Below are 26,620 nucleotides of genomic sequence, written 5' to 3'. Positions count from 1 at the left end.
CATAGGTTTGTTTTCCCAAAAACATGTAACAATGTTTTAAAATGATTGCTCTACATCCTGACACAATTTTTTGATGATGTTTACAGTGCAAAAAATTCACACTTCATCAGTAAACAGCCAGGCTAACCTAAAAAAAGCAGATGCTGGATTTGCAGATTACTCAAATTGCAGCGATTCTTTAATTATGTTGTCAGATCACTTTAGAACTATCTTTGTCCTTTATATAAATGTAAATTTGGATTTACACATCGTTTAATAATTTTCAGCAAAAGCTGACTTGTCCCACATGTAATCTCATTTATTAGAACACATAAACTACCTGACAAAAGTCTTGTCAGCCTATCCAAGTTTTAGGTACAGCAAATAATAACTTGACTTCTAGTTGATCATTTGGTATCAGAAGTGTCTTATATGAAATGCAAAGGCCTCTAGAATACGCTTATTTATATATAAAATTATATGTTATATATATATATATATATATATATATATATATATATATATATATATATATATATATATATATATATATAAAATAAAATATGATCATGCCTTGATTTTTAATTATTTAAATGGGACAGTAAGGTTTGATTTTGCTTAGACAAAAGTCTTGTCACTTAACAGAAGTGATCTACAGTATAGAATATAGTCATGGTGCAGTGGAAAAGAATGAATATTGCGTATGACTCCCATGCTTGAGAGACTGTATCCATATATCTCTGCAATTCTCAAATCACTTGTTATAAAATCATCTGGAATGACAAAGAAAGCGTTCTTGCAAGACTCCCAGAGTTCATCAGATTCTTCGGATTCATCTTCTATGCCTCCTCCTCCATCTTACCCAGACATGCTCAGTAATGTTCATGTCTGGTGACTGGGCTGGCCAATCCTAGAGTATCTTGACCTCCTTTGATTTCAGGAACTTTGATGTGGAGGCTGAAGTATGAGAAGGAGCGCTATCCTGCTGAAGAGTTTGCCTCTCCTGTGGTTTTGTAATGTAATGGGCAGCACAATGTCTTGATACCTCATGCTCTTGATGTCACCATCCACTCTGCAGAACTCTTGCATGCGCCCATACTAAATGTAGCCCCAAACAATACCTGACTGATTTCTTTGAGAATCTTGGGTTCATGCAGTTTCCAATAGGTGTCTGTAGTATTTGTGATGATTGGGATGCAGTTGAACAGATGATTCATCAGAAAGATCTACCTTCTGTCACTTCCAAATGATCAACTAGAAGTCATATTATTAGTTGTGGTATTGTAGACCTGTTTTCTTTGTTTCTTACAACTGAGCCCTCTTTTCCATCAGTTCTGCTCTCAAGGCCTGTAGTTCTGTGGCTGCTTGCTTCCTCAACTAGACAATGAAGGAAAAATTACAAGCTGAAATTAACAACAGAATTGACCAGTATATTTCTTTATAATACCTTTATCTCTGTGGCCAGTTTCATTTTAGCATCGTCCACGTTTTTCCTCAGGTTATCAATTTCACTCACTGCTCTCCGTCATAATCTGGATTATTAACTCATTCTGTTAGTGGCAAAGCACATTATTTTTGCTTTAGTTAAAATATCACATATCGAAAAATATATATATATTATTATATATATATATATATATATATATATATTTCTTGCTAAGAAGTTCTACCAATGGGTTATGAATAATTTACTGAAATGAGAAGCAAAATTAGCATTTCAATCTACCTTAACCTTGAGCTTGACAGCTTCCTTGCTTGGGTTTGGTGTCTGGCACCATCTCTGGCTTGGAGTTGTTGCAGCATTTTACTGTAGAACGTGTGAAGTTCCTGCCGTATTCCTTTAAACTTGTCCTCTAGACTTGTTGTGGATTTCTTAGTGTCAAAATATGCCTCTTCCACCTGTCACGTGCTTCAGGGGGCAAACAAAAAAGGAATCATTCACACACTCTATAATACTCAAACAAATACAAATCAGACAGATTTTAGAAAGAATGAATTTCAAAAATAATCAATATGACAAAAGTAAACTAAAGATATCCAAATTAAAGGCATACTGTGTGTATTAAAATGAAAACCCTCAAACGAATTAGGTTTTACTTAGAATCACCTAAATGTTCTTTTTAAACTGAAACAGTTTGCCATGAGCAGATGAATCAAAGGATGGAACATTTCAGAGTACACAAGTACCATTGTTTTTTTTTTTTGAAAGCTACTACGTTTCACAAGAGCGTATTAAAAACAAAATTTCACACAGGGAATGATCGACCATCTTCAAAACTGATCAATATTTTTAGGTGGGCTTAAGAGTGGACATTAAAATTCTGATATTTTAGAATAACACTAAAATTCAGTAAATTGCCAGCTCAAATTTTCATTTTCATTAGATTAGATTGTATATTTTACTGCCCTATCATCTTTGAAATAAGTGTATACTGTCTCTAAAAAGTGCTTAGGGTAACACTTTAGTTTAGGTCACAATTCATGCTATTTACTACCTATTATTAAGATTCATTAGCAGTTATGAAGTATGATGATATTCTACAACCTACCCAAATCTTAAACCCAACTTCTAACGTACTATTAATAAACAGTAAATAAACAATAAATAATAAATACTTAGTAGTTGGCGACGTGATAGCACAGTGGGTAAAACTGTAAAAAATCATGTCAGTGATTTTAACAGTAAAAGTCTGTACAATCTACAATGAAAACCTATGTGTCTGAAATTCCACCACACACCCTCATTCACTACTCCCTAAACTAGTCAATTAGTTTTGTCCACTACACAGAGTGAATGACCACAAATGACTGAATTTTGACAATGATGAACACCAGCTGTTATGAAAATGTAAATTGTAGATTTACAGCATCTTAAACTTAACCCCCCCTGTTGACTTACCAGTCAAAAATTACCAGTGACCAATAAAAGAGCAGGGAAAAAAAACTTTTGTTTTTTATCTTGAAGTCTGACAACTTTTTCTAAAATGACAAAAAATTTAATGATACTGTCATGCTAGAAACTTTTTACACCTACTGTATACATGTACATTTGGTGGCCACTAATTACAACATAAAACATTGATAAAATACTGCCAACTGACGAGGGAAATCCTGAACATTCACAGGGTTTGTGATTATAAGCAAAACGATATGAGAACTGAAAAAAAGTTTTATTTTAGATCTGAAAGCAGGTCGTTTTGACTTAGGACCAAAAGAATTACAGAACATTTAAGACCACACAAGGGTTAGAACTCCACAGAAAAGATTTGATAAGAACTGATATGACAAATATTTACATGCACATTACATGGAAGCTAAGAGGTGTACATATTTGTTATTTAAAGGCATACCTTGGTTCCTACGATGTCTGTTAAGAGCTAAAAGCACTCTGCCCTTTTTCAAAAGCATTTGTCTTGTTTTTTCAAGCTCTTTCCTTTGCTCTTTGAGTAGCTTCATTTCCTCTTTAAGCTCATTGTCTGAAAGCATAACATTTTAAGCATGGTATTATAAAACAAGAATGGCAAAAGCATCACATTGTAACCCTTTAATATTACTTGTGGTTGTTTGTGGTGTAAAAAATTCCAAGGAATAGGAGGACAGTGGAGAATAGCTCTCTGCTGGTAGTGGAGAGGTTGGTCTGCTCATGAGAACCTGTGAAAACACATAAAATACACACTGAAAGCTTCTTACAACAATGTCAAGAACACACTTTTCAACTACCAGCTGTGTGAGGAATTTTACTCAGCCACTAAACTCATGGCGTCTTTACGAGAGTGAGGCATTTACAGTTGTGTAACTTCCTGTATTGTCTGGGCGATCTCTACTAAACTTTCAGAAACTCTCCACAGGGTCTGGTGAATTTTAGAAATTTGAACTACAACAATGCATTCTGTACAAAACTGGAATGACTCATAAATATATTAAAACAATAGATGTATCAAATGTAATATGAGACAAATATGATGATCCCTTACCACATTTTCTGTTTTTCCTTCGCTCGATTTCAGTGTCAGAGAACTATTTAATTTCCTAGGTACATAAAATAAGTTAGTGTAGGTAATTAAATATGCCACTGTAGATAATAATTGTAACCTACACTCACCGGCCACTTTATTAGGTACACCTTACTAGTACCGGGTTGGACCCCCTTTTGCTTTCAGAACTGCATTAATCCTTCATGGCAAAGATTCAACAAGGTACTGGAAATATTCCTCAGAGATTTTGGTCCATGTAGACATGTAGCATCACGCAGTTGCTGCAGATTTGTCAGCTGCACATCCATGATGTGAATCTCCAGTTCCACCAAATCCCAAAGGTGCTTTATTGGATTGAGTTCTGGGGACTGTGGAGGCTATTTCAGTGCAGTGAACTCCTCTTCATGTTGAAGAAACCAGTCTAAGATGATTTGCACTAAATGACATGACACGTTATCCTGCTGGAAGTAGCCATCAGAAGATGGGTACACTGTGATCATAAAGAGATGGACATGGTCAGCAACAATTCTCAGGTAGGTTGTGGCATTGACACAATGCTCAATTGGTACTAATGGGCCCAAAGTGTGCCAAGAAAATATCCCCCACACCATTACACCACCACCACAAGCCTGAACCATTGATCCAAGGTAGGATGCTTTCATGTTTTTGACACCACATTCTGACCCTACCATCCAAATGTTGCAGAAGAAATCTAGACTCATCAGACAAGGCAACGTTTTTCCAATCTTCCATTGTTCAATTCAATTCACCTATATTTGTATAGCACTTTTACAATGTAGATTCTGTCAAAGCAGCTTCACATAAAAGGTCATAGTAAATTGGAACAGTGTAGTTCAGTTCAGTTTAGCTCAGTTCAGTGTGGTTTAATAATCACTACTGAGAGTCCAAACACTAAAGAGCAAATCCAACAATGCGCAGCTCTACAGATCCAGAACCATGCAAGCCAGTGGCGACAGCGGAGAGGGAAAAAAAACTTCACTAATTGTCCACATTTGGTGAGCCTGTGAGAATTGTAGCCTCTGTTTCCTGTTCTTAGCTGACAGGAGTGGCACCCGTGTGGTCATCTGCTGCTGTAGCCCATCCGCCTCAAGGTTGGACGTTTGTGCATTCAGATGCTCTTCTGCGTACTTTGGTTGTAATGAGTTATTTGAGTTTCTGTTGCCTTTCTATCAGCTCGAACCAGTCTGGCCATTCTCCTCTGACCTCTGGCATCAACAAGGCATTTGCACCCATAGAATAGCCGCTCATAGGATACTTTTTCTTTTTCAGACTATTCTCTGTAATCCCAAGAGATGGTTCTGCATAAAAATCCCAGTAAATCAGCTGTTTCTGAAATACTCAGACCAGCCCATTTGGCATCAACAACCATGCCACGTTCAAAGACAGTTAAATAAGCTTTCTTCCCCATTCTGATGCTTGATTTAAACTGCAGCAAATCGTCTTGACCATCTATATGCCTAAATGCATTAAGTTGCTGCTATGTGATTGGCTGATTAGAAATTTGCATTAACGAGCAGTTGGACACCTAATAAAGTGGCCGGTGAGCGTATATTTCAAGTCAACTGACTTTCACAATGAGTAAAGCTAAAAGAATCAGGGTACCTTGTCAGGCCATGAGTATCGTCAAATGCCTCCAATGCCTGTGAAGCTCCCATGTCTTTTGCATTCCTTTTAAAATAGCGTTTCTTTTTTGCAGTTGCGTTCATTTCTACTTGAGAAAAGCCTTCATGCTTAGCAAGCTGTCTGTCTGCATTAAATAAATGTAAACAAATTAAATAGGGCACGAAGACCCCCAAAATGATTAAGAATCTTAGTAAAAGAAGTGTTGATTATATTAAATGATTTGTAAGGAAATTTGCTCTTAACAAAAGGATGTTAAAGTAATAATAATAATTGTGCTGCATTATTATTATTTATTGGAGCACATTGTTCCAACAGTCATGGAGTACTCTACTAATAAACTAATTTCTACTACAGCTAGATTTGAAAACCCCAGAATAATGCTGCACCAATCATCGGTAAATGTGAACTTAAAGTGGAACATAATGACATGGTTCCTCCTAACTCTTTAATTTATAAGTGTTATTAAATCAGTATTTTCTTTGAAGGCAAAATGTAGCCAAGTTGTACCAAAGTTCTCTGTAGAGCAACCAAATGAATAATCAGTAAATAGCACATGTCTCCCTTTGTTGTACACGAGTCACTACGCAAGCACAAATAGTGTTGAAGAGTAAGTTTTTATGTTATTCATACCACGATGTTTGTTTATGGACTCCATCTGATCTTGTACACTGTATGTTGGAAGAGTAGTGTCAGTGTATTCTGCATCTTCATCACTCTCGTCCTCCTCTGCCTCCTTCATCAAGACAGACTGGCGAGTACCTTTATTGATTGAAGGTAATTTAATGGGCTCTTTTAAATTGGCAGGTGCACATGTTAGTCTGGGCAAATTATGACTGTGATGGTCAGTGCTGCTAACTAAAGTCTCAGGGCTCAGAGAGCTACAGCAAAGACCGCTGTCATTCTCTAGCACAGGCAAAAGGTAAATCTCAGGAAAAGGAGCCTAATGGGAGAATACAAACACATTTCATAAGATTTTTCATTCCACAAACAAAATTTGATTAGTTTTAGATTACAAACACTTACAAAAGGAGGAGTAAATGATTTTACTGTCAGTTCTCTCTCTTGCCTGAATTTGACCTGTGAATAAAAAATATATATATTTCCACTTTATATTTTGTGATACTCAAGGGCAAATGTGCAAATTCATTAATTTATTCATTTTCTTTTTGGTTTAGTCCCTTTATTAATCTGGGGTCACCACAGCAGAATGAACCCTTAATTTATCCAGCATATGTTTTACACAGTGGATGCCCTTCCAGCTGCAACCTATCACTGGGAATCACCCGTACATTGCCATTCACACACATACACTACGGACAATTTAGCTTACCCAATTCACCTATAGCGCATGTTTTTAGACTTGTGGGGAAACCGGATCACCCGGAGTAAACCCACGCGAACATGGGGAGAACATGCTAACTCCACACAGAAATGCCAACTGACCCAGCCGAGGCTCGAACCAGCATCCTTCTGGCTGTAAGGCAACAATTCCCCCATGTGCAAGTTCAAAAATTTGCCAATTTCCATTGTAATGTAAATATTCCAACCTTTATATATATATATATATATATATATATATATATATATATATATATATATATATACTATAAAAAAATCTGTTAATTAACATTTCCATATTTTGTGATTCACAGGTTTTTTTCCCCATTTATTTACGGTTGTGGATTGAATAATGGGACCTTGATCCCAGTTCTGTCAACTTTGGATGTTGAAATTTCAACTTTATAGTTAACAGTGCATTTGTTTGACATTTTAGCAATGTGGGAAAAAAAAACAATATATAAAGAATTAAGTCTGTAAAATAACAAAAAATGTACTGGCAGTTTATCACAAGGTTTTGGTAGTGTAATATACATTACCAACCCAGACAATAGATCACTTTAAACTATTAAACATCTTAATAAAAATCTCTTTATCAAACTTTTCAAGGTTAGAAGTTGTTCCATAATGCAATTCAAAAGTATAAATAAATGTGGGAAAAAAAACACAAAATACAGAAAACTACTAATTTACGGATATTTCTTACAAGTGTCTATGCTTTCATTAATCTTCATAAAATTATATTATTTTGCAAAGACAGATACTCACCAGTGCAAAACTTCTGCCAACACATTTCAAAAAAACATATTTCTCTGCGATCCTGTCAACCCCGAGGAATGGCCCAAGTTCAGATCTAAGATCAGACAGACTCGCTTCTGAATCAACTCTGAGACAAAACCCAATATGAATGACATATGAAGACGGCTCACCAACATCCAAAAAAAAAAAAAAGAAACACTAGTAATTTACAGTAAATACTAGTTTTTGAACCGTAAAGTGTATTATACTGTATATTATATTTACAACAGTTTGTTAATAAATGCTACAGAATAATGTAGTATTAACTATAATAACCAATGAACTATGATAAATATTGCAGTATACTAGTGTAATATTGACATTTTGTAGCATATATAAATGCAGAGAAATCAGTATACTGTGTATTTTAATAATTGTAGAATTACAACAACAGATATTCAAGTACTTTAGCGTTTCAAAACGTCTTAATTGTATTAAAATAAACTGGTTTTCTTCATGAGGGTCAGCACGTTTCTAATTTTGTATTTGTAAATCATATGTGGGGATTAGTAACAACATATTAGCCTATTCTTTAGAGCTTATCACAATGTCTATCTTTGTAACCAAAACTGAACATAAATAATGAAATGGTGTAACACTGTAGGCTAATAAATGTAAACATTGTGCTATCCTGAAAGGGGTATTAAACAGGTCGTGACAAATAGTTCTTCTCTTTTCCTTATAAAAGCAGTATAGCCTACTAGCTTATTGTAGTCAAAGTAAACCAACTTTAAAAAAATATTAATGTAAACAATTACAACGAACTAACCCCAAACTCACGAAAGTAACTGACCTGATAAATCCAGCTGAAATGAACGAGTCCACAGCTGCAGCTGATACTTTATTCAGCCTCCGATCAAACTGATCATCAGGTACAAAAAACACGTGCAGCTCCACAAGCTTCATTAAAAATAAAACAAAGTAAACACATCGAAAAAACACTCGGCTTAAATTACCTGTCGTGATTTAAAAAATACCTCTGCGATATCAGTCTCCTTGCCTGTAATCCCGCTCATGGTCACATTGATTTAGCTGATGAGTGTGCAGCGTGTGTGGCTGAAGTGCTAAGTAACAGTATCTTGAGTTCAAACAGTACCACGGAGAACAGAAAACACTCATAAACCCCCCAGTGTTTCAGGACATTGTGTGAACGCTACCATGTGTGAATGTGAAGAAGAGTTATAACTAATAATGAATATTGGTTAATATTGAAATAAATATTAATAATAACAACTTTCTATATTGAAAAACTATTCTACATGCATTATTTTGTACTTGTGTGTGTGTGTGGGGGGGGGGTGGGGGGGGGTTGTACTCTGTGTAGGCCTATTATTTTTTTAACTGCCTACTTGATAGCATTTCTGAAGAAAGTGTAGCAGATATTAACAATTTCAATTAAACTAAAAAAAGGTATGTTTACATTTTATTTTTTCCCACCCTATGCACAATATGGTAAATAGACAATCAAATGTGTTTAACATTCAAGAACCAATGTGCTATTACACAGCATTGTTTTCACTAAGGGAAAACTTCTGCTGCATTATAATTACTGCTGCCTGCTCTTGAGATATTTTTAACAAAATATTTTTGTATGTGCCTGCCAAATTGCTTTATAAGTTACTTTGCACTAGTGCCGAAGTATGAATTCAAGTAAATGTAAAAGTACTAAATTTTAATTATAGGCTTATACATGCACATCACTATCTCTTTACACTCATTTACTATTTGGATAATCATCTGTGGTGGTAGGCCTACTAAAAAAGTGCCTAGGTATTAGGTACTGAACAGTGTAAAAGACCCCCAAAATAAACCAAACCGCACCACACCATGCATTGAAAAAAAACACCTTTAAATGGCTTTACATAAGCTCTCATGTGTTAATCACATTTAAAACAACAAAACTTGTGAACAAAACTATGTGTTCAGTCCGTCACTTTGAGTTACATCGAGAGGGATCTGGCTGCAGACTTGGTGCAGATGCAATCTGAGCTGCATCCAATGCTTTTTAACGTGCTCACCTAACCCCACCCCTAACTCTACCCTTCACAGTGAGGTCACTAGCTTAATTGAGTGCACTGTGTCTGGCATTGCATCTCTGAGCGATGTAATCTCAACTTGCATCATAAACGCTGCATCCAGATACCTGATCCAAACCCTGCCAGGCGGTGAACACACAGGTATCATATATATATCATATATGGTCAATCCATTCGAGAACCAGAAACAACTGGTGTGTGTGTGTGTGTGTGTCTGTATGTATATATATATATATATATAAATATATATATATATATATATATATATTTTTTTTTTTTTTTAATAAATTAAAAAATAATAATAAATAAAAAAAATAAACACATATTTATATATTTATATATATATATATATATATATATATATATATATATATATATATATATTTATTTTATTTATTATTTTTTTAAATTTATTTATTTAAAAAAAATAAAAATAAAATCAAAAATGGAAACATTTTAACTGCTGAAAGCACCCATACTTTAAGTGTATTATTAGATGTATTACACCCAGAAAAGTGTGGCTGGCTTGACAGCATTGGAGAATGATTGAATGTGATGAAATAAGAATTTTCTTTCTTTGTTTATTTATAATTACACATGGTTATAAAGCTGTAGTTTTTTACTCTTGTTCTGTATCCTTTTGAACATCTTTTTACACCCCTGATTATACAGATTGACACGTTTGAGTTCTTGCCGCCCACTCAGTTTATTCTAAAATGAAAAACGCTTGAATCACAATGACCAGAGAATTTTTTCTCATTCCAATTACTTTTTAAAATATCAGACGTCTACAATGAGTTTTTACGTCTTTGAAAGTTAAGTAAAATTTTTGCTCATTTTAAAGCATTATGGTAAATGTTCAGAACATGTCTTGCCTGAAACTTCACCTAAACACACAACAATTTGCCTTTTTAACCTTTTCAACAGCAATTTAAAAAAACAAGTAATGAGGAAAACAAATGCCTTTCATTCACCATGCCTCAAAGCAAGCGCAATTTTTGTACAGCCAGACTATAAACGTATGCATAAATTGCAAGATTGTGTAACATAGAAACTACAGTGCTGAAGTTTCAATTAAAGTTATTTTTATACATTTATGAATCTTCTACACAGTAGTGCTTTGTTTCCTGTATTTTCCTCAGAGATGGAATTTTCTTCTGCTGGAGTCCATCTCATGGCGCTGAAACAGAATGCAGAAGTTAACAATCCATGACTAACACATACAGTAGTAAAAATTACTGACAAATAATAATCATTACAGAACCAATGCAGGGCTCCAGATTTGGACTGGTTACTTTAACACTTGTAAAGTACATGTTGTTATCTTTTCTGCCAGTGCAACCGCATTTGTTAGTGGTCTGGCTGAAACCAAAAGCTATGTTGGTTTCAGCCAGACATGAATATATATGAATAGGATTTAACTGAAGTATGTCATAAAACATCTGCAACGTCAAAAAGAACAAAATCGTCACAAAAATGAAATTTTCAATGGCAGGATAAGCCACTGTGGCACATTTCTTTAAATATAATAAATTATTTGCGTCTCAGAAGACAACGCAATGAACTCGCAGAGACTTTTGAAGGCTTGAGACTACTTTTTGGGCACGCAGTAGCTCAACGCAGTTCTGGAAGGTAATAATATCGAATCACTTTTTGTAGAATGACCAAAACAACATTTTAGACCAGTGCTTCACACAGGTTTGAAATATACTTGCGGTGGTAGCCGGATCAACACACCTTTTACCCACAGCACATAAATGACCAACTACATGTGACAAACAAAAAAAAATTATGTGATTTTTCTCTCTCACTCATTTTGTACAGTATTGGCAAAATGGGGAAATGAAAGCGCATGCAATATGTGCTCCCAATATGTGCGCTCGCAAAAGATGCGATATGTGAACGGCCCCATAAGCAGCTGCGCTTCTCTTCACAATCAGAAGATGCCTTCACTCCCTATCCTGTAAAATCCTCAAAAATTCCTTTTAGTCAGTTTAGGCTGAGTTGGACCGCTATGTTTTTTTGGGGTGCCGGTGTCCTCCTTGGCGACGAGTATGGTCATAGAAAACTTTCTGTTCTAGTGCTTAAACAAGTTGCTGGTCGAGTTAAAACCAGTCGAAAGATCTTTAGAAACTGGACATTTCATATCAATATTTTTGGTTTCACGCTCAATGAAAAATCAAAGTAATGTCCTGTATTTTCACTTGAAGCAACCACTCTCAACTGCAACCATTTTAGCTCGCATTCTCCAGCAGTTGAAAAGCACATGCTTATTAACTGAAGTTGCAGCAGAAAATGGGGCTTTAAAAAAAAAAGCATTTTTTCCTCCAAAAACTATATGACACCAAAGAACATAATGACACCAAATGTAGATACTCTCAAAAAATGTTAGTCTAGAGCCCTTCAAAGTTTTCTCAAAAGTAGGATTTACAGATTCAGAACTGACCCTTGTGAACCCACTCGTATTCCCCAAATTTGAGTCAAAGGTTCCTTTCTGAAGGAGCGAAGTTAAGTGTGAAGCGAGGTCCTAGTTCTTGTATGCCCACTTCTTTTCGTTCTTGAAAATATACCTAATGGATGAAGAAGTTTATTCAGTCACATAGAAACACATTTCACCCAGTTCAAATATTATTAAATGCTAAATATAAAGACATTAACAGAATAATTGGTCACACTTGACAATGAGATTAATTTAATTTGAGTAAATATATTATTAACATTAAATGATTATTAGTTTACTAGTGGATTATTAAAATCCAAATTTTACTCGTTAACTTTAGTTAATGCACTGAGTTAACAAGATTTAACAACCAACGATTACTTTTATTAAATAAACTTAAAAAAACTATTAATGCTGTAAAAAAGTATTGTAAATTTTTTCCTGTATGAAAATATGATGACATGTTAGCTTAAAGTAACAATTCACGCCATCTACTACTGGCTTATTACTACTGGCTTATTACCATTATCAAGATATTACTGTTTAATAGCACTTATAAAGTATGATTTTATTTACATCCCTATTCCTTGCTAATTCATAAAGCTAACAATGACCTTACTAACTATTACTAAGCAGCTAATTAGTAGTTTATGAAGCTAAAAGTCCCAGCTAATGATTTGTTAATAGCGCAAATTGTACATTCAAATAAAGAGTGAAAAATGATTTTTCAATTTAAAACAAAATTCTTTAAAACAGATTCTTAACATGCAAGTTAAATCTGTCTCTTCACATTAAAACTAACAAACCTTGATTTAGATTTTAACATACAAGGTGATTTTCAAACATTATAAAAAAAACAAACAAACAAAAAAAACATTTACCTGTGAAACCTGAAAAAGATAAAGTCTCTTTGATTGTGAAATGTAGCCACTTGTCGGCCCACAAACTGTGGATCATGAGGAAACAGAGCAGCAAAGAGGCGGCCAATGGAGTGACCAAGTCTTGTAGTGAAGTTGTTGAGGATGACTTCTGGCGAGTGTTCTGTTGGGTTTTTACCTCTTCTCTATGAAGAAAAACAGGAAATATTAAATAGAGTTGACCTTTTAAAATGGTGCAAAATGCATTCTGAACTCAAACTGAATTCCTAAACATGAACAAATATAGCAAACAAGGAGTAATGCAAATTCAATTTAAAAAGAAAAAAGACACTCACGGTGAGCATGGACACAGAACTAACACTAGTTATACTTTGGTCATTTTTGAGCGAGATTATAATGGTCTAATATAATAAAATAATTGTTGCTAAGCTAAGCTAAAAGTGCTCCTGCAAGTGATTGGCTGAACAGAGATTGACAAAGAAAGAAAGAAAGAAAGAAAGAAAGAAAGAAAGAAAGAAAACAAGATTCTCTGTACTTCTTTAATGAGAGAGAGAAAAAAAATAAATAAACAAAAAGAATAAGAAAGAAAGAAAGACACGCACAGATGGATTTACATAACAGACACCTAGTCTGTGTAAAGATATGATACACTGTTTTATCAGGAAGTTGATTCACGTTGGAGGATCCAACACTTTCATGACAATTCATAACTTACTGGTTTAAAAGCTAATCCATGAATTTGTACGATCTCATTCATATGGTTTTATACAATTTGCTTGTCCCCAATGACGATTAGTCTTTAGGGGTGGGGTTGGGTGCCACGCCTCCTTTTACAAATTGTACAATTTTGTACCACTGAACTCACATAAATTAGCCACTAAACTGACAAAACGTAAAATAGTTATGTTTCCTTGTGAGATGAGGCTGGAGGATCAGCACATAAGCGTTTAAAAGAGATGTGTACCTGCAAAAGACATTGTTCTGTCTGAAATGAGTGAGTGAGTGAGTGAGTGGATTGGGTTAGTGTGTGTAGGGGATGTTTCTGTCTGATGAATGAATATAGTCTGGATACCCATTCATTTCCTATGGCGGTCACTTTTGACTGGAAACACCACAGGTGCAACAAGGTTGATTAAAACACTCCAAATTTTTAATCAATCACTTTTATATGTTCAAGTGTATAGTGTGGAGGATATCATAAGGCCTTGAGGCAATCAGATGTAAAACACAACATTTATGAGTGTTTTAGGTTGTAAATCGGTCAGATTTGACCCGAACACAACAGGAAGGTTAAAGGTTGCATTCAGTTGACAAGATATCATGATGAACAAATGAGTAAATCATAAACTGCTGGGCACAAAACTTCCTTTCTGCAATATTTCAAAAGTCAGTGAAGACACTACAAATTTTATTGCTGAGGGATGCAAACTTCTGTGTTTGATTGTATAAACCTTGAAAAAAATCCCTATGACACTCTTTACATTATGTTAATGACTCTGTAAAAATGTTATATTGTGTGATATGGACCAGAAAATGTCTTTAAAGATTGTTCCAAATTTCATAGCATTCAAATTCAGAAACAACAACCTAAAATATCACTTACCTTCATTTCTTTGCGAAGGCGAACACTACTGACTTTGAAATGTGCAGTTGGCCCATCGGGAAGGTGACAAAGAACCATCCCATCTGTGACACTTTAAGTGATGGAAAATCTTTCAGGTAATATATCTCAATACCCACCAAGTACAAAATCCAACAATTTCTTAACAAGATCTTAACAGTGGTAATATATTGATATCTGAGCAAAGGATACTTGGCACTTTTCGGTCCTCATTAATCACCATTAGGTACGTGAAACCCCTTGAAATACATTGTGGAATGACTTTCTTCAGAGCCAGACCTCTTCTGTAGTACACGTATGCATGTGGGATTACTGTTGCCAGCTGATCGCAAAACCTCACCGTCCTCTGAAATCAGGTACACAATTACAAAATTAAATACCCATTCTGAAATTCTAATTTAGTAAAGGAAAGGCAAAACAAATTGTGTCATATAAAATGGATGTCATATTTGAGTTTTTAGATTAAAAAGATTTGTATTAAACTATTGTGGTAGTAAACTTATTTGTGTATAACATTCCTTGAATACAATTTGTGTATAATATTCAACTTTTTACACGCTGGATTAAAGATAGCAACTTTGCAAGAATAGTGTGTCATTTGATCTGTTTTTGTGTTTGTTTATATATACATTTTTTCATCGTTGTATTTACATGTGTCACATTAGAGTTAACGCAATTAAGCGCGTTTCTGGAGGTGCTTTGTGTGCTTTATTGTTTCAATTTGACAACAAGTAAATAAGGAGTTATTTTGTGATGAGGTAAAATAAGAAGAAAATAGATTTTTCTGTAATTTGTTGGTTAAAACAAAGGGAAAACGTGATTGATTTGTGGAACACAGTGCAGCTAATTTCCAGTTGAGCTTTGTGTTTTTGGAGTTTGGCAGAATGCCAGGCGTAACATATGAATGAATTATATAAATGAACTCACTCCTCTGGGCCTGTCTGAAGTGGTAATGAGAACTTTAGGATTTGTCAGCCGATTGAAGTAAGCCGAGAACTCATCAGTTCCTTCATCAAAAGCCACCTGGTTAAAAAAGAAAATAGTTTCAAAACCGTACATGAGGTCTAGAGAATCAGCAGCAGATTTAACAGGATTGGTAAAAAAAATATTAATAATAATTTAAAAAAAATAAAAAGACTCCACATCACCTCCTCATCCTCTGGGTTGACTGTAGTTTCATCATATATTCTCTGGTTTTCTATTGTCTTTGGAACTTCTTTAGGTGGAGCCTGAAAGAGAATAACATTTAATACCATTAAGAATATATAAAATAATATATAAAGTTTAATAACACTATAAACAAACCAAATACTATTCTCCTTACAGTAATGTAACAGTAATAACAGTAACAGTAATATTTTGTCCAAATTTATGTCAGAGTTTCTTCTAATATGAGTTTTGAATGTAAATTTCCAATCTGAACTTTTGATTTCATATAAAAATGGCTCTATTTGGAAAGAACAGAGCCTTTTCACAAATCCGGGTTTCTCAGTAGTGGAGGTCATTGTAGTTGGGCAAACTTAATGGCAACCAAAAGAGAGAACAGCATCAAATTTACTGTCCTGCCCTATAGATGCTGCATTAGAAACACCCCAGATAAGCAGTAATTAGTTTTTTGTAATTTGATGCAAAGATTATATAATACATACATAAATACATTTACTTTTATATTTTTGAATCAAAATATTTTAAAATTGTTCAAGGATTTAAGACACTGATGACGAGTCATAACAGTTTTGTGAAAAGGGTCCATTCATTATTTTTAGAATGCAATTTTACAATTAAATTCACAAACCACATGTACTCCTAACTGTAGTGCCTGCTCGATTATGACCACTGCTTGTCAATGAAAATCCTGTGATGTGATTACTGCAGACTTGCAGTCCATTTATAGCAAGAATTAACTTTTTTTTTTTTAACATGGTTTAACATCGTTTAACATTGGTTTGACCAATACTAAATAACGCACTGGTTAATTTAGGGTGGTAAATGTTAACACATGAATTACAGCAGGGCTCTACAATGCGACCATTTCAGTCAACTTTGTGACCAAAACTTGCTGTATGCGACCAGGAAAAAAAAATATTAAGGTGCACGTATGCGACTGACCTGATCAAAGATTTAAAAAACTACAACTCCCAAACTCCCTTACATATACTCGACCCATTAACAATGACGTTTGTGTTTTGTAGCCACGACATTTAAAGTCATATTAAACGCTAATTAAAGTCATATTAAACGCTAATTAAAGTCATATTAGCGCTAACTAAAGTCATATTAACATTTCCATCAAGCTATTTTTAACATGCTTGCTATGAAAAAAATTATTCTGCTAGACATCGGTCAAAATTGTGTTATTTTAGAGAGAGAAAACATCAATCACGTAGAGGTTGTCAGCATATGCTTTACCAGAACAAGATTAAACAAATAAGTATATACACACAAACACCTCCTCCTCCTCCTCCTTAGAAGACACAACACCAATAGAGAGTCCTCAGTCCTCAGTTATATCTGCGACACACCCCCCGTCCTCACTTTGCTAACGGGGTCACTTTTGTTTTCAACTTTCGGGTTGAGGGCGGCGTGATCGTCCTAACCTAGAGCGGCAGTTCAGCTTGCTGAACCGGCCCTGCGCAACACACACACACATTAACCCTCACCGTTCGCCTAGACTAGAGCGCCAGTTCAGCTTGCTGGGTGCAATTTAGACAACTCCCTTGAACCTGAGCTGAAATATTTTGAAACTTGACCGTTGCATGTGTGTAGAAACAGCTGACGATCCGTAAACAAAGCGGCACACGTCGCGTTTTCAACGTGGTTTTACACGCGATATGAGAAAATAAAGAGTTAACCTGATACAGTACATTAGGTTACAAGTAACAAAACATAACTAAATAAATAATTTGCAAGCTAGAGTAAACAAGGCAACAATTTTAATCGCACGTACTTACACTTGTGCAATGGGGGTAGAAACTGATTCATGATGCACTGATCCATGTTCTGACAGTCTTTACTGATCCTTCCTTTAACTAACCGATGAAGTCTTTTTAAGCATGTAGTTTCCAGAAGCACGCTGGGCTATAATGCTGAGCTTTCATCTTTGGGTAGGCTGTCGATAGTATCCATCTGCACAGCGTGACTTCATTCGACCGGTGTCTGTGAGTGTCTCTGTGTGTGTGTGTGTTTGTGTGTGTGGGGCTTTTTTTGTGTGTTAATGGGCGGGGCCGCAGGTTTCAAATGTCCCGGGTTTGCGCGTGCAACTACTTGTGTTTCGTAGCCACGTCAACTCCTTTATAGATGAATCAATAGTTTTAAACACTGTACACTTACAGATTTAAGCCTTAGCTGGATATTTCACTTCACTTAGAGCTGTGTTACACACTACATGGAAGGGCATTTTCAAAAACCCATAATATGGGCTCTTTAAATGATTATTTAAAGCTATGTTTCTTAATTTTTTACATTAAGAAACTCTCCATACTTGTTATGTCAACTTTTTTACTGTTTATTATGTAGCACAGTATTGAATCATTTATTGATTTAAAAAAATTGTATGCTCCTAAATCTTTTTGATAAGGAGCAAGTGCTGCTAATAAATAATTTTTACCGTAGAGCCCAGACTAGGGCTGCACGATTCTGGCTAAAATGAGAATTTTGCTTAAAATCAAGATTTCCTCACGATTCTGTAGATGTAAAATAAAGGTCAATATGAGCAGGCTATTATTAGAGTTATTTCTCAAACATATTGTAAAACCACAATAGTAATATTACGCCTATGTGTAGTTCTACTTTTGGTTAAATGTTACATTTTGTTTAGACTTTGAATGGTGGACTTGACTAGACTTTAAATATGTCCTGTTTGTTAATTCACAGTAAAGTGATGACATCGGAATACAACTATTCATAATTCTAAAGTTGAATTATTATGTTTGAGACATATGCTTGTCATCTGTCATCGACAGCATTAATAGACAATTTTTTTCACAAGTAAAATGAGACATCTGTCATTATCAATTTCCCTCTTGCATTACATTCAACATTATCTAGACTAGAGTAGTTATACTGACCAAGTAAACATTTGTTTTCATGCACAACACTTTGTGTTCGCTATGAAAGAAAAAACATATCAAGTGATTGTTGTAATTATAACTATAAAATGTGATCATTTAAATGATGTGCATGCCTGTTGCTCTTTCACTGCCGTGTGCGTTCATGTCATGTCTGCCGTGAGAAGAAGGAAAAAAAAAAAAAAAAAACACATGCAAACCATACTTCCCCGCGCGGCTCCGATCGCTCTGTGCAACAAACTGAACAGGTTCTGTTCACTAAAGTAGCCATGACGGGCACACGCGCGTGTCCTCTTCGGGGTAAACAAACAGTGCGTCAGGTCACGTGTGATTTCACGGCCGCAAATACATCGTTACATTAACACAGAAATGACATTTCTGGGTGAATTATACCTTAGAAATAAATTAAGTGACACTTTTAACACCATTTGGAGGTGTCCATGTTGCCTAGCAATGTACGTAAAACCATGAAAAGACTTGTGCACCTGCCTTTACACTTCTCTTCTGACCTTGAAAATATAATTGACCCTTCGCTAAGTGAAGACCTTTCGTGCCTGGCACGGCTTTTACAATGTGTATGTGCCGGTATCAGACATTGCCAGGGATATAATGTCATTTTTGGCAAACAGGTGAGATATCCGAGAACGTCAGACAAAAAAGGACTGCAGTATGCATTACAGGAGTATATTTATGACATAATAGGCAACCGATTAGAGAATAATTCAATCAAAATTGAAGCTAGCTTAGCCGCCTCATCCACTGACCATTCAACAGCTTAGTTCATGCACAGCAGGAGAGATGAAATTTAAAAATAACCTAATAAGTACAAATTAAACCGTGATTTCTCTATTTTTAGCCAAAAAGCCTGATAGACTATGGTTGTGCAATGAAATATAGCGTTACTAACCAACGAGGAAACACGCATGGACAGTGCTTCTACATAGTTCATTCACAGAAAGAGCAGCCAGAAAGGGGAAATTAAAGAACTTGTGCCGAATATTAGCATCATTGACCCATAACAATGTACAGTAAGTTACTTATTACTGTCAGTATGTTTGTGTGCTCTTTATAAATTAATGAAAGACAGCTGCTGGTAAAGTATATTGATTGCAAGTGCTCAGTTTGTGATCACATCTCTGTTTTGTTCTGTTGATTTGTAATCTCAAATATTCGTAGCTTGAAATGGATGGAAATATGAAAGTCAGTAAAGTTAGCAACAGATTCACAGATTTGTATTTTCTGGATCAATAACTCATTATGACCTATTCGATATAAGTTACTATGGCGAAGGCTTAAACGGAGCATTGCTCATAATATCGAGCGAAAAAAAAGAAAAAGACAGCTGTGAAACATAACCTGCTTTGTATTTTTGTAGGAAACTCAGTTTAGAGTAAGAAGTGTGTGAGATATTGCCGTCGGTCTATCACTAAATGTGTCAGGAATATCAAAACAAAACCAACTTAACTCCGCTCCTTTAGTGCCCCTCATACAGTTTGATCCACGCTGGTATTTCTCTCCTTGGGTTTTTGGTTTTGAAAAGGGAAAAAAATTCCCCCATCTCGTCCAAACATTTAGGATACCGGGTGTCAGATTTGCACAATCCATATGCACAACGCGTTGGCCGGTTTCCCTCGCTTGAACGCTTGACAGAGCTCCTGTGCGTAGCTCCGGTTGCTAAGCCACAATTGGTGGGTGGCGGTTTTTGGGTGTGGCTTAGCAAAGGGTCAACTGGCTGAATCGTAGAAAAGCTGAACTAAGATTCGAGATCGAGATCGTGATTTTTTTTTTTTTTGATGAATCATGCAGCCCTAGCCCTGACAGTTGTTGTTTTTCTTCTTTTTTGTACATGGCAAACACGATCAACAAAAACTGTAAGAATATTGTGATACAACAGTGTATTTTTGATTGCCCATACTTAAATGCAAATAAATCAACTACATTTATGACCAGTGCTGGAGTCACGCATTATAAGTAACACACGTTACGTGATACTACTTTTCCAAAATAACGAGTAAACTTTTAAAAATAAGTAATAGAATTTGAGCTACTTTTAAAACATTTTTTCGCAAGTTACTTTTACTTGCTTAATTGGCTTTCACAAAATATATTTCGGAATAAAATTAACCTTAGGTTGACTCACACACTCAATGAGAGAGCTACTTTCCATTAACAGTAACTAAGTCATGCAATTTGTTACTTTTTGGGGAGAGTAACTCAATATTGTAATGCATTACTTCCAAAAGTAACTTTCCCCAACACTATTTAAATTACAACTATAGACATATACTATACATACCTTATCACCAAGCGCTTTCCTTTCTTTTTTCTTTTTTTTCTTCAGTTCCATTCTTTTCTGAAAGACATAAATGACAGCTTTACAAACATACCATGATTTGAAAAATGTTTTACAAGTGACAGAGTTGCAGCTTTGATGTTCTAAAGCTGTGTCAACCCAAGGTGAGCTACTATACGTACATAAAGTAATGTTTTGTCTTGTTTTTGAATAAATCTAGCTCACTTACATAGACAATTTGGGGCACAAGAGGTGAGTATTTCTGCCCATATAATGTTGAGGCAAATTTAGGTTTTTATTCACACATTCGAATTTTCTCCATGATAATATAATTTCTTTACAGTATTCTTTGCAAATTGTAAATGGTTAAATCATATTAACAGCCAATGAATATCAAAGTAAAACATTATTCTTAGTGCTAATGTTGTTTTGAAGTCACACATTCGTTCAGTGACAACTTGTGACACGTTCCCTATTGTTCAGAGTGCTAATGTTTCGATGTCATATTTACATGTGATTTCTGACCGAATATTCAAAGTAACATTACCATGGTAAACAACATAGAGAACATGTTCAACTTTACCTCAATAACGTGCATTTAATATAGCTCTGTCGTGTTTACAATGACATAATAGTCAAGTGTCTTGCAAGCTAGCTAGCTAGCTAGAATTTAAAACACGGCGAAATGGTAAGTTATCACCTTTCTTTTCTCCTCTTTGAGTTTAAGGAACATCGTATGTCTGCGTTGCTTATTTTTGATCTCAGACACGCTGAATGTGGGAGGAAAACAAGTTTCTGAAGCTGACTTTTCTTCTTTTACTTCACCCTCCGCCTGATCCATCTCCTCCACTGGCGCTTCGACGGCTTTCATCGTTCGCTTTAGTTTCTTCGTTTTGCTCTTTTTCTTAGATACATGTTCTGAAGATGTTGAATCCGTACAATCCATTCTCAGCTGCTTCTGTCTTTACTCACACATGTGACAGAATCTTTACTTCCGCTACAAATGGAGGTTCTTCTTTGATGTTTAACGGGGGTTGTCATCTCACTTGGTGCATTACCGCCCCCTTCTGTACTGAAGTGTGGACCAGATTTGGACAGAGATAGGTGTCAAGAGGCCATCTACATCGTCTCAGACACAGAGAGATACATGGATTAAATATGTTCATCTAAAAAAGTGGACACAAAATGAAAATTAATTAATTAAATTTATTTGAATTCAATTGTATTCCTCTTGCTGTATTTTATTTTATTCTCTACTTGTAATACTATGTCCTGCTGGCATATTGTGTGAAATGTATTTCTCTTGTTGTAAATGTGTTCATATGCAATACAAAATGACAATAATAATAATATGAACTTGTGATTTTATTACAAACGGAAGATTTTTATTTTGTTAAAAACAAGATTTAAAATAGCTTACTGCCACCTAGTGGAATAAAATGAATCCTTCAGAGAGAATATATACCAAACAGATCGAAGAAAACGCGTCATATTAGAGGTAAGTTAACGCAAGAAAGCGTGTTTCTGGAGGTGTTTTCTTATTGTTTCAATTTGACAAAAAGTAAATAAGGAGTTATTTTGTGATGACCGCTAGTCAGCTAAAGCTACGACTTCTTTCATTCACTCATTTTCTCACTTACTGGCCTTGCTCTTCACTCTGCACAATGTCGCTTGTGTGTCTGTCCTTGAGTGCAGGAGAAGCATCGATGGAGGAGTTGGAGCTGAAGCTGGAAGCAGTGGAATGCCAGATTCGCGATCTTGAGATGAAGCGAGCGCAGCTCCGGGAACAACGGGCCTTGCTCGCTCATCTGAGGTAAGTGTGCGATACAATCTCAACACTCAGTTTACCTCAACCCTGCGTATTTCTCTGTCCAGGCCCAGCGCACCGAGCACGTGGTTCGCCCAGGCGTCGTTCACGCCGGCACCCGGCTACCACAGCCCCTGGGTGCAGCTGCATAAGGGACTTACCAGGTCCCGGGGCAGAATGTCTCCCCCTCCCGTCTTCGAGATCTCCACGGAGAACCGATTCACCCCTCTCCGCGAGACGGGTCGCGATGTGGCTATCATCAGTGACTCCATCGTTCGCCATGTCCGTGCCGCTTCCACCAAAGGTAACAAAGTACGCACTTACTGCTTCCCTGGTGCTCGCGTTAAGAATATTTCTGCCCAGGTACCTACTATCCTGAGTGCTGGCGAGAGCATCGGTGCTGGCGTCTTCCACGTGGGGACGAACGATACCGGGCTGCGGCAGGCAGAGATCCTGAAGAGGGACTTCAGGAGCCTGATCGAGACGGTTCGATGCACCTCGCCCACCAGGCAGATTATTGTTTCTGGACCGCTTCCTACCTACCGGCGAGAAAATAAAAGGTTCAGTAGATTTCTTGCTCTGAATGAATGGCTATTAACATGGTGTAAAGAACAGAAATTGCTCTTTCCTAATAACTGGAATCTTTTCTGGGAGCGTCCTAGGCTTTTCCGTGCTGACGGGCGGCATATATGTACGCATATATATAATATGCGTATGTGATGTTGCTCTTGCGTTATAAAGTTTGTGCAAGCTCTAACGCAGTAATATTGTTATTTTTTTAATCAAATTGCCTCTCCGTGTTGTGTTTTTTTATATCTGTTTCTCTACCGCCGTGTTCATCTCTACAGTTGTTTTGGAGGAAATGATACACGTATTTGAGATATTCCACCATCATTCTCGCCTTTAGGACCCAGCAGAGACATCAAACCGGAGTCGCGTCCAGTCTTGTTGAAGGTATGTTATGTTGTCTTAAAAACACTGTCCTTTCGCTAGGAAACTATATTGTAACAACTAAATGCTAATATAGACACATATATGTGCAACGTTTTGTTCAGGAAGTTGCTGGTTTTCCAAAGAAGTACGGAATCCGAGTATTATATTATTATTGGTTATCATTCGCCACTAGAGGGCGCTGAATGGATCGCAACGTGAGGAAGTTGTCCTGGACAAGAGCAGAGCAGAAGCTTGCTATATCATCTTTTATCAGAAGAGGATTCATTATCCATTTCAAGGTACTTGATTATTAACTATTGAAAGTTAAATGTTATTATTACTGTTTGTGTGTACTATATTGAAGGCCCTGAAAACTGCATTTTCCGTACATCTTATTCTAACCTACAGGGATGAAACCACAACCCTGATAATGTTAGATGCCAATATAAATGTGTAATCAGTTACATATGTAATACAACAATTAAATATAAGCTTTAAAAATTATACATATAAGAATTTAACATCTGCTAGCTTTGTATAATAATAGTAGTAATATATGCTAATAAACAATAATACAAAGCCCTTAAACGTACATGTCCTTGCCCAGTTTTTAATTCAGGTGAGATTTTAGTGATGCTGTGACCACTCAGCTGATAAATGTTGTCTGTCAGCTTATGTTAATTTGTGGTTTATTTAAATTTTTGTTTGTTTGTTCATTGTAGGTTGCTCTGGACAGAGCGAGCTTTAATCGTCCTTGATAATCTTGTTGAGAAAGGAGAGAAAACAACAGCTCTGTATTTTGTAATATGTACATGATGTAAAAATGCACAGATACACACACTTAAGCAGTATCATATACTGTAAAGGTATCTTTACATCACCATATGTCTTAAAATCAAATTATACATTTGTAATTCTTCTGTAAATGCATTTATACTTCTCTTAACAGCACCGGTAGTGTGATAAGACACACATGTCTCTTTCAAAAGTGTTTCTGTGCCTTATTTGAGTGTGAATTTGGTATTAGACTCTGTATCAGGCATGAGGCCACAGGTAAGTACAGATGACTGATATAGAGTCTAAGCACAGTTCAGAAATTTTAGACTCCACTCCTGGAACACTTGAGCAAATAAATTGATATATTACAGACATTAACATATTTATATTAATTATTGTGTTATGACAATTTACTGACAGGTTCCGCAGAGTGCGGAATCGGAGAGCATAATCCTGAGTGGACATGGCTCCCTGTTTGAGATGGTATAATTGTTCTCCGGCTGCTACTTCAGCATCCGCGCGACCAAAAACCTCCTTGAAATACTCGTTCACGCCGGCACCCGGCTACCACAGCCCCTGGGTGCAGCTGCATAAGGGACTTACCAGGTCCCGGGGCAGAATGTCTCCCCCTCCCGTCTTCGAGATCTCCACGGAGAACCGATTCACCCCTCTCCGCGAGACGGGTCGCGATGTGGCTATCATCAGTGACTCCATCGTTCGCCATGTCCGTGCCGCTTCCACCAAAGGTAACAAAGTACGCACTTACTGCTTCCCTGGTGCTCGCGTTAAGAATATTTCTGCCCAGGTACCTACTATCCTGAGTGCTGGCGAGAGCATCGGTGCTGGCGTCTTCCACGTGGGGACGAACGATACCGGGCTGCGGCAGGCAGAGATCCTGAAGAGGGACTTCAGGAGCCTGATCGAGACGGTTCGATGCACCTCGCCCACCAGGCAGATTATTGTTTCTGGACCGCTTCCTACCTACCGGCGAGAAAATGAAAGGTTCAGTAGATTTCTTGCTCTGAATGAATGGCTATTAACATGGTGTAAAGAACAGAAATTGCTCTTTCCTAATAACTGGAATCTTTTCTGGGAGCGTCCTAGGCTTTTCCGTGCTGACGGGCGGCATATATGTACGCATATATATAATATGCGTATGTGATGTTGCTCTTGCGTTATAAAGTTTGTGCAAGCTCTAACGCAGTAATATTGTTATTTTTTTAATCAAATTCCCTCTCTGTGTTGTGTTTTTTTATATCTGTTTCTCTACCGCCGTGTTCATCTCTACAGTTGTTTTGGAGGAAATGATACACGTATTTGAGATATTCCACCATCATTCTCGCCTTTAGGACCCAGCAGAGACATCAAACCGGAGTCGCGTCCAGTCTTGTTGAAGGTATGTTATGTTGTCTTAAAAACACTGTCCTTTCGCTAGGAAACTATATTGTAACAACTAAATGCTAATATAGACACATATATGTGCAACGTTTTGTTCAGGAAGTTGCTGGTTTTCCAAAGAAGTACGGAATCCGAGTATTATATTATTATTGGTTATCATTCGCCACTAGAGGGCGCTGAATGGATCGCAACGTGAGGAAGTTGTCCTGGACAAGAGCAGAGCAGAAGCTTGCTATATCATCTTTTATCAGAAGAGGATTCATTATCCATTTCAAGGTACTTGATTATTAACTATTGAAAGTTAAATGTTATTATTACTGTTTGTGTGTACTATATTGAAGGCCCTGAAAACTGCATTTTCCGTACATCTTATTCTAACCTACAGGGATGAAACCACAACCCTGATAATGTTAGATGCCAATATAAATGTGTAATCAGTTACATATGTAATACAACAATTAAATATAAGCTTTAAAAATTATACATATAAGAATTTTAACATCTGCTAGCTTTGTATAATAATAGTAGTAATATATGCTAATAAACAATAATACAAAGCCCTTAAACGTACATGTCCTTGCCCAGTTTTTAATTCAGGTGAGATTTTAGTGATGCTGTGACCACTCAGCTGATAAAT

At 36.2% G+C, this 26,620-nt stretch overlaps 2 protein-coding genes across 2 annotated transcripts; both read right to left on the bottom strand.

Annotated features, from left to right (window-relative positions):
• Window positions 1-997: 997 nt before the first annotated feature.
• spata1 (spermatogenesis associated 1) lies at window positions 998-8,639 on the bottom strand. Its single transcript, XM_056468204.1, is given in 13 exon segments — window positions 998-1,356; window positions 1,427-1,495; window positions 1,497-1,531; window positions 1,707-1,868; window positions 1,871-1,888; window positions 3,330-3,455; window positions 3,534-3,630; window positions 3,954-4,008; window positions 5,577-5,721; window positions 6,228-6,537; window positions 6,621-6,674; window positions 7,704-7,821; window positions 8,527-8,639. Coding segments are annotated over 13 exon segments (1,374 nt in total). The 3' UTR covers window positions 998-1,284.
• Window positions 8,640-12,266: 3,627 nt separating this feature from the next.
• Window positions 12,267-22,079, bottom strand: rpf1 (ribosome production factor 1 homolog). Its single transcript, XM_056468102.1, has 8 exons — window positions 21,769-22,079; window positions 21,072-21,128; window positions 15,857-15,937; window positions 15,636-15,731; window positions 14,901-15,054; window positions 14,691-14,773; window positions 13,091-13,272; window positions 12,267-12,339 (listed from the first exon to the last, which is right to left on the bottom strand). Exons 1-8 carry the CDS (start codon window positions 22,012-22,014, stop codon window positions 12,297-12,299), a joined length of 942 nt encoding a protein of 313 aa, XP_056324077.1. The 5' UTR covers window positions 22,015-22,079; the 3' UTR covers window positions 12,267-12,296.
• Between the last annotated feature and the right edge of the window lie 4,541 nt (window positions 22,080-26,620).

The sequence above is a fragment of the Danio aesculapii genome, chromosome 11 (assembly GCF_903798145.1).
Source record: "Danio aesculapii chromosome 11, fDanAes4.1, whole genome shotgun sequence".
In the NCBI taxonomy this organism is placed as follows: Eukaryota; Metazoa; Chordata; class Actinopteri; order Cypriniformes; family Danionidae; genus Danio; species Danio aesculapii.
Note: the sequence above shows the minus strand (reverse complement) of the source record. Positions and strands in the feature narration are given on the sequence as shown.

What these genes read in the sequence shown, in the direction of transcription:
- rpf1 (XM_056468102.1), bottom strand. Translation starts at nt 22,014, where the DNA reads ATGGATTGTACGGATTCAACATCTTCAGAACATGTATCTAAGAAAAAG. An exon ending in TCAAAGAGGAGAAAAGAAAG is followed by an intron (nt 21,129 to 21,768) that starts GTGATAACTTAC and finishes TATGTCTTTCAG; the next exon opens with AAAAGAATGGAACTGAAGAA. An exon ending in GGAAAGCGCTTGGTGATAAG is followed by an intron (nt 15,938 to 21,071) that starts GTATGTATAGTA and finishes ATTCTCTTTCAG; the next exon opens with GCTCCACCTAAAGAAGTTCC.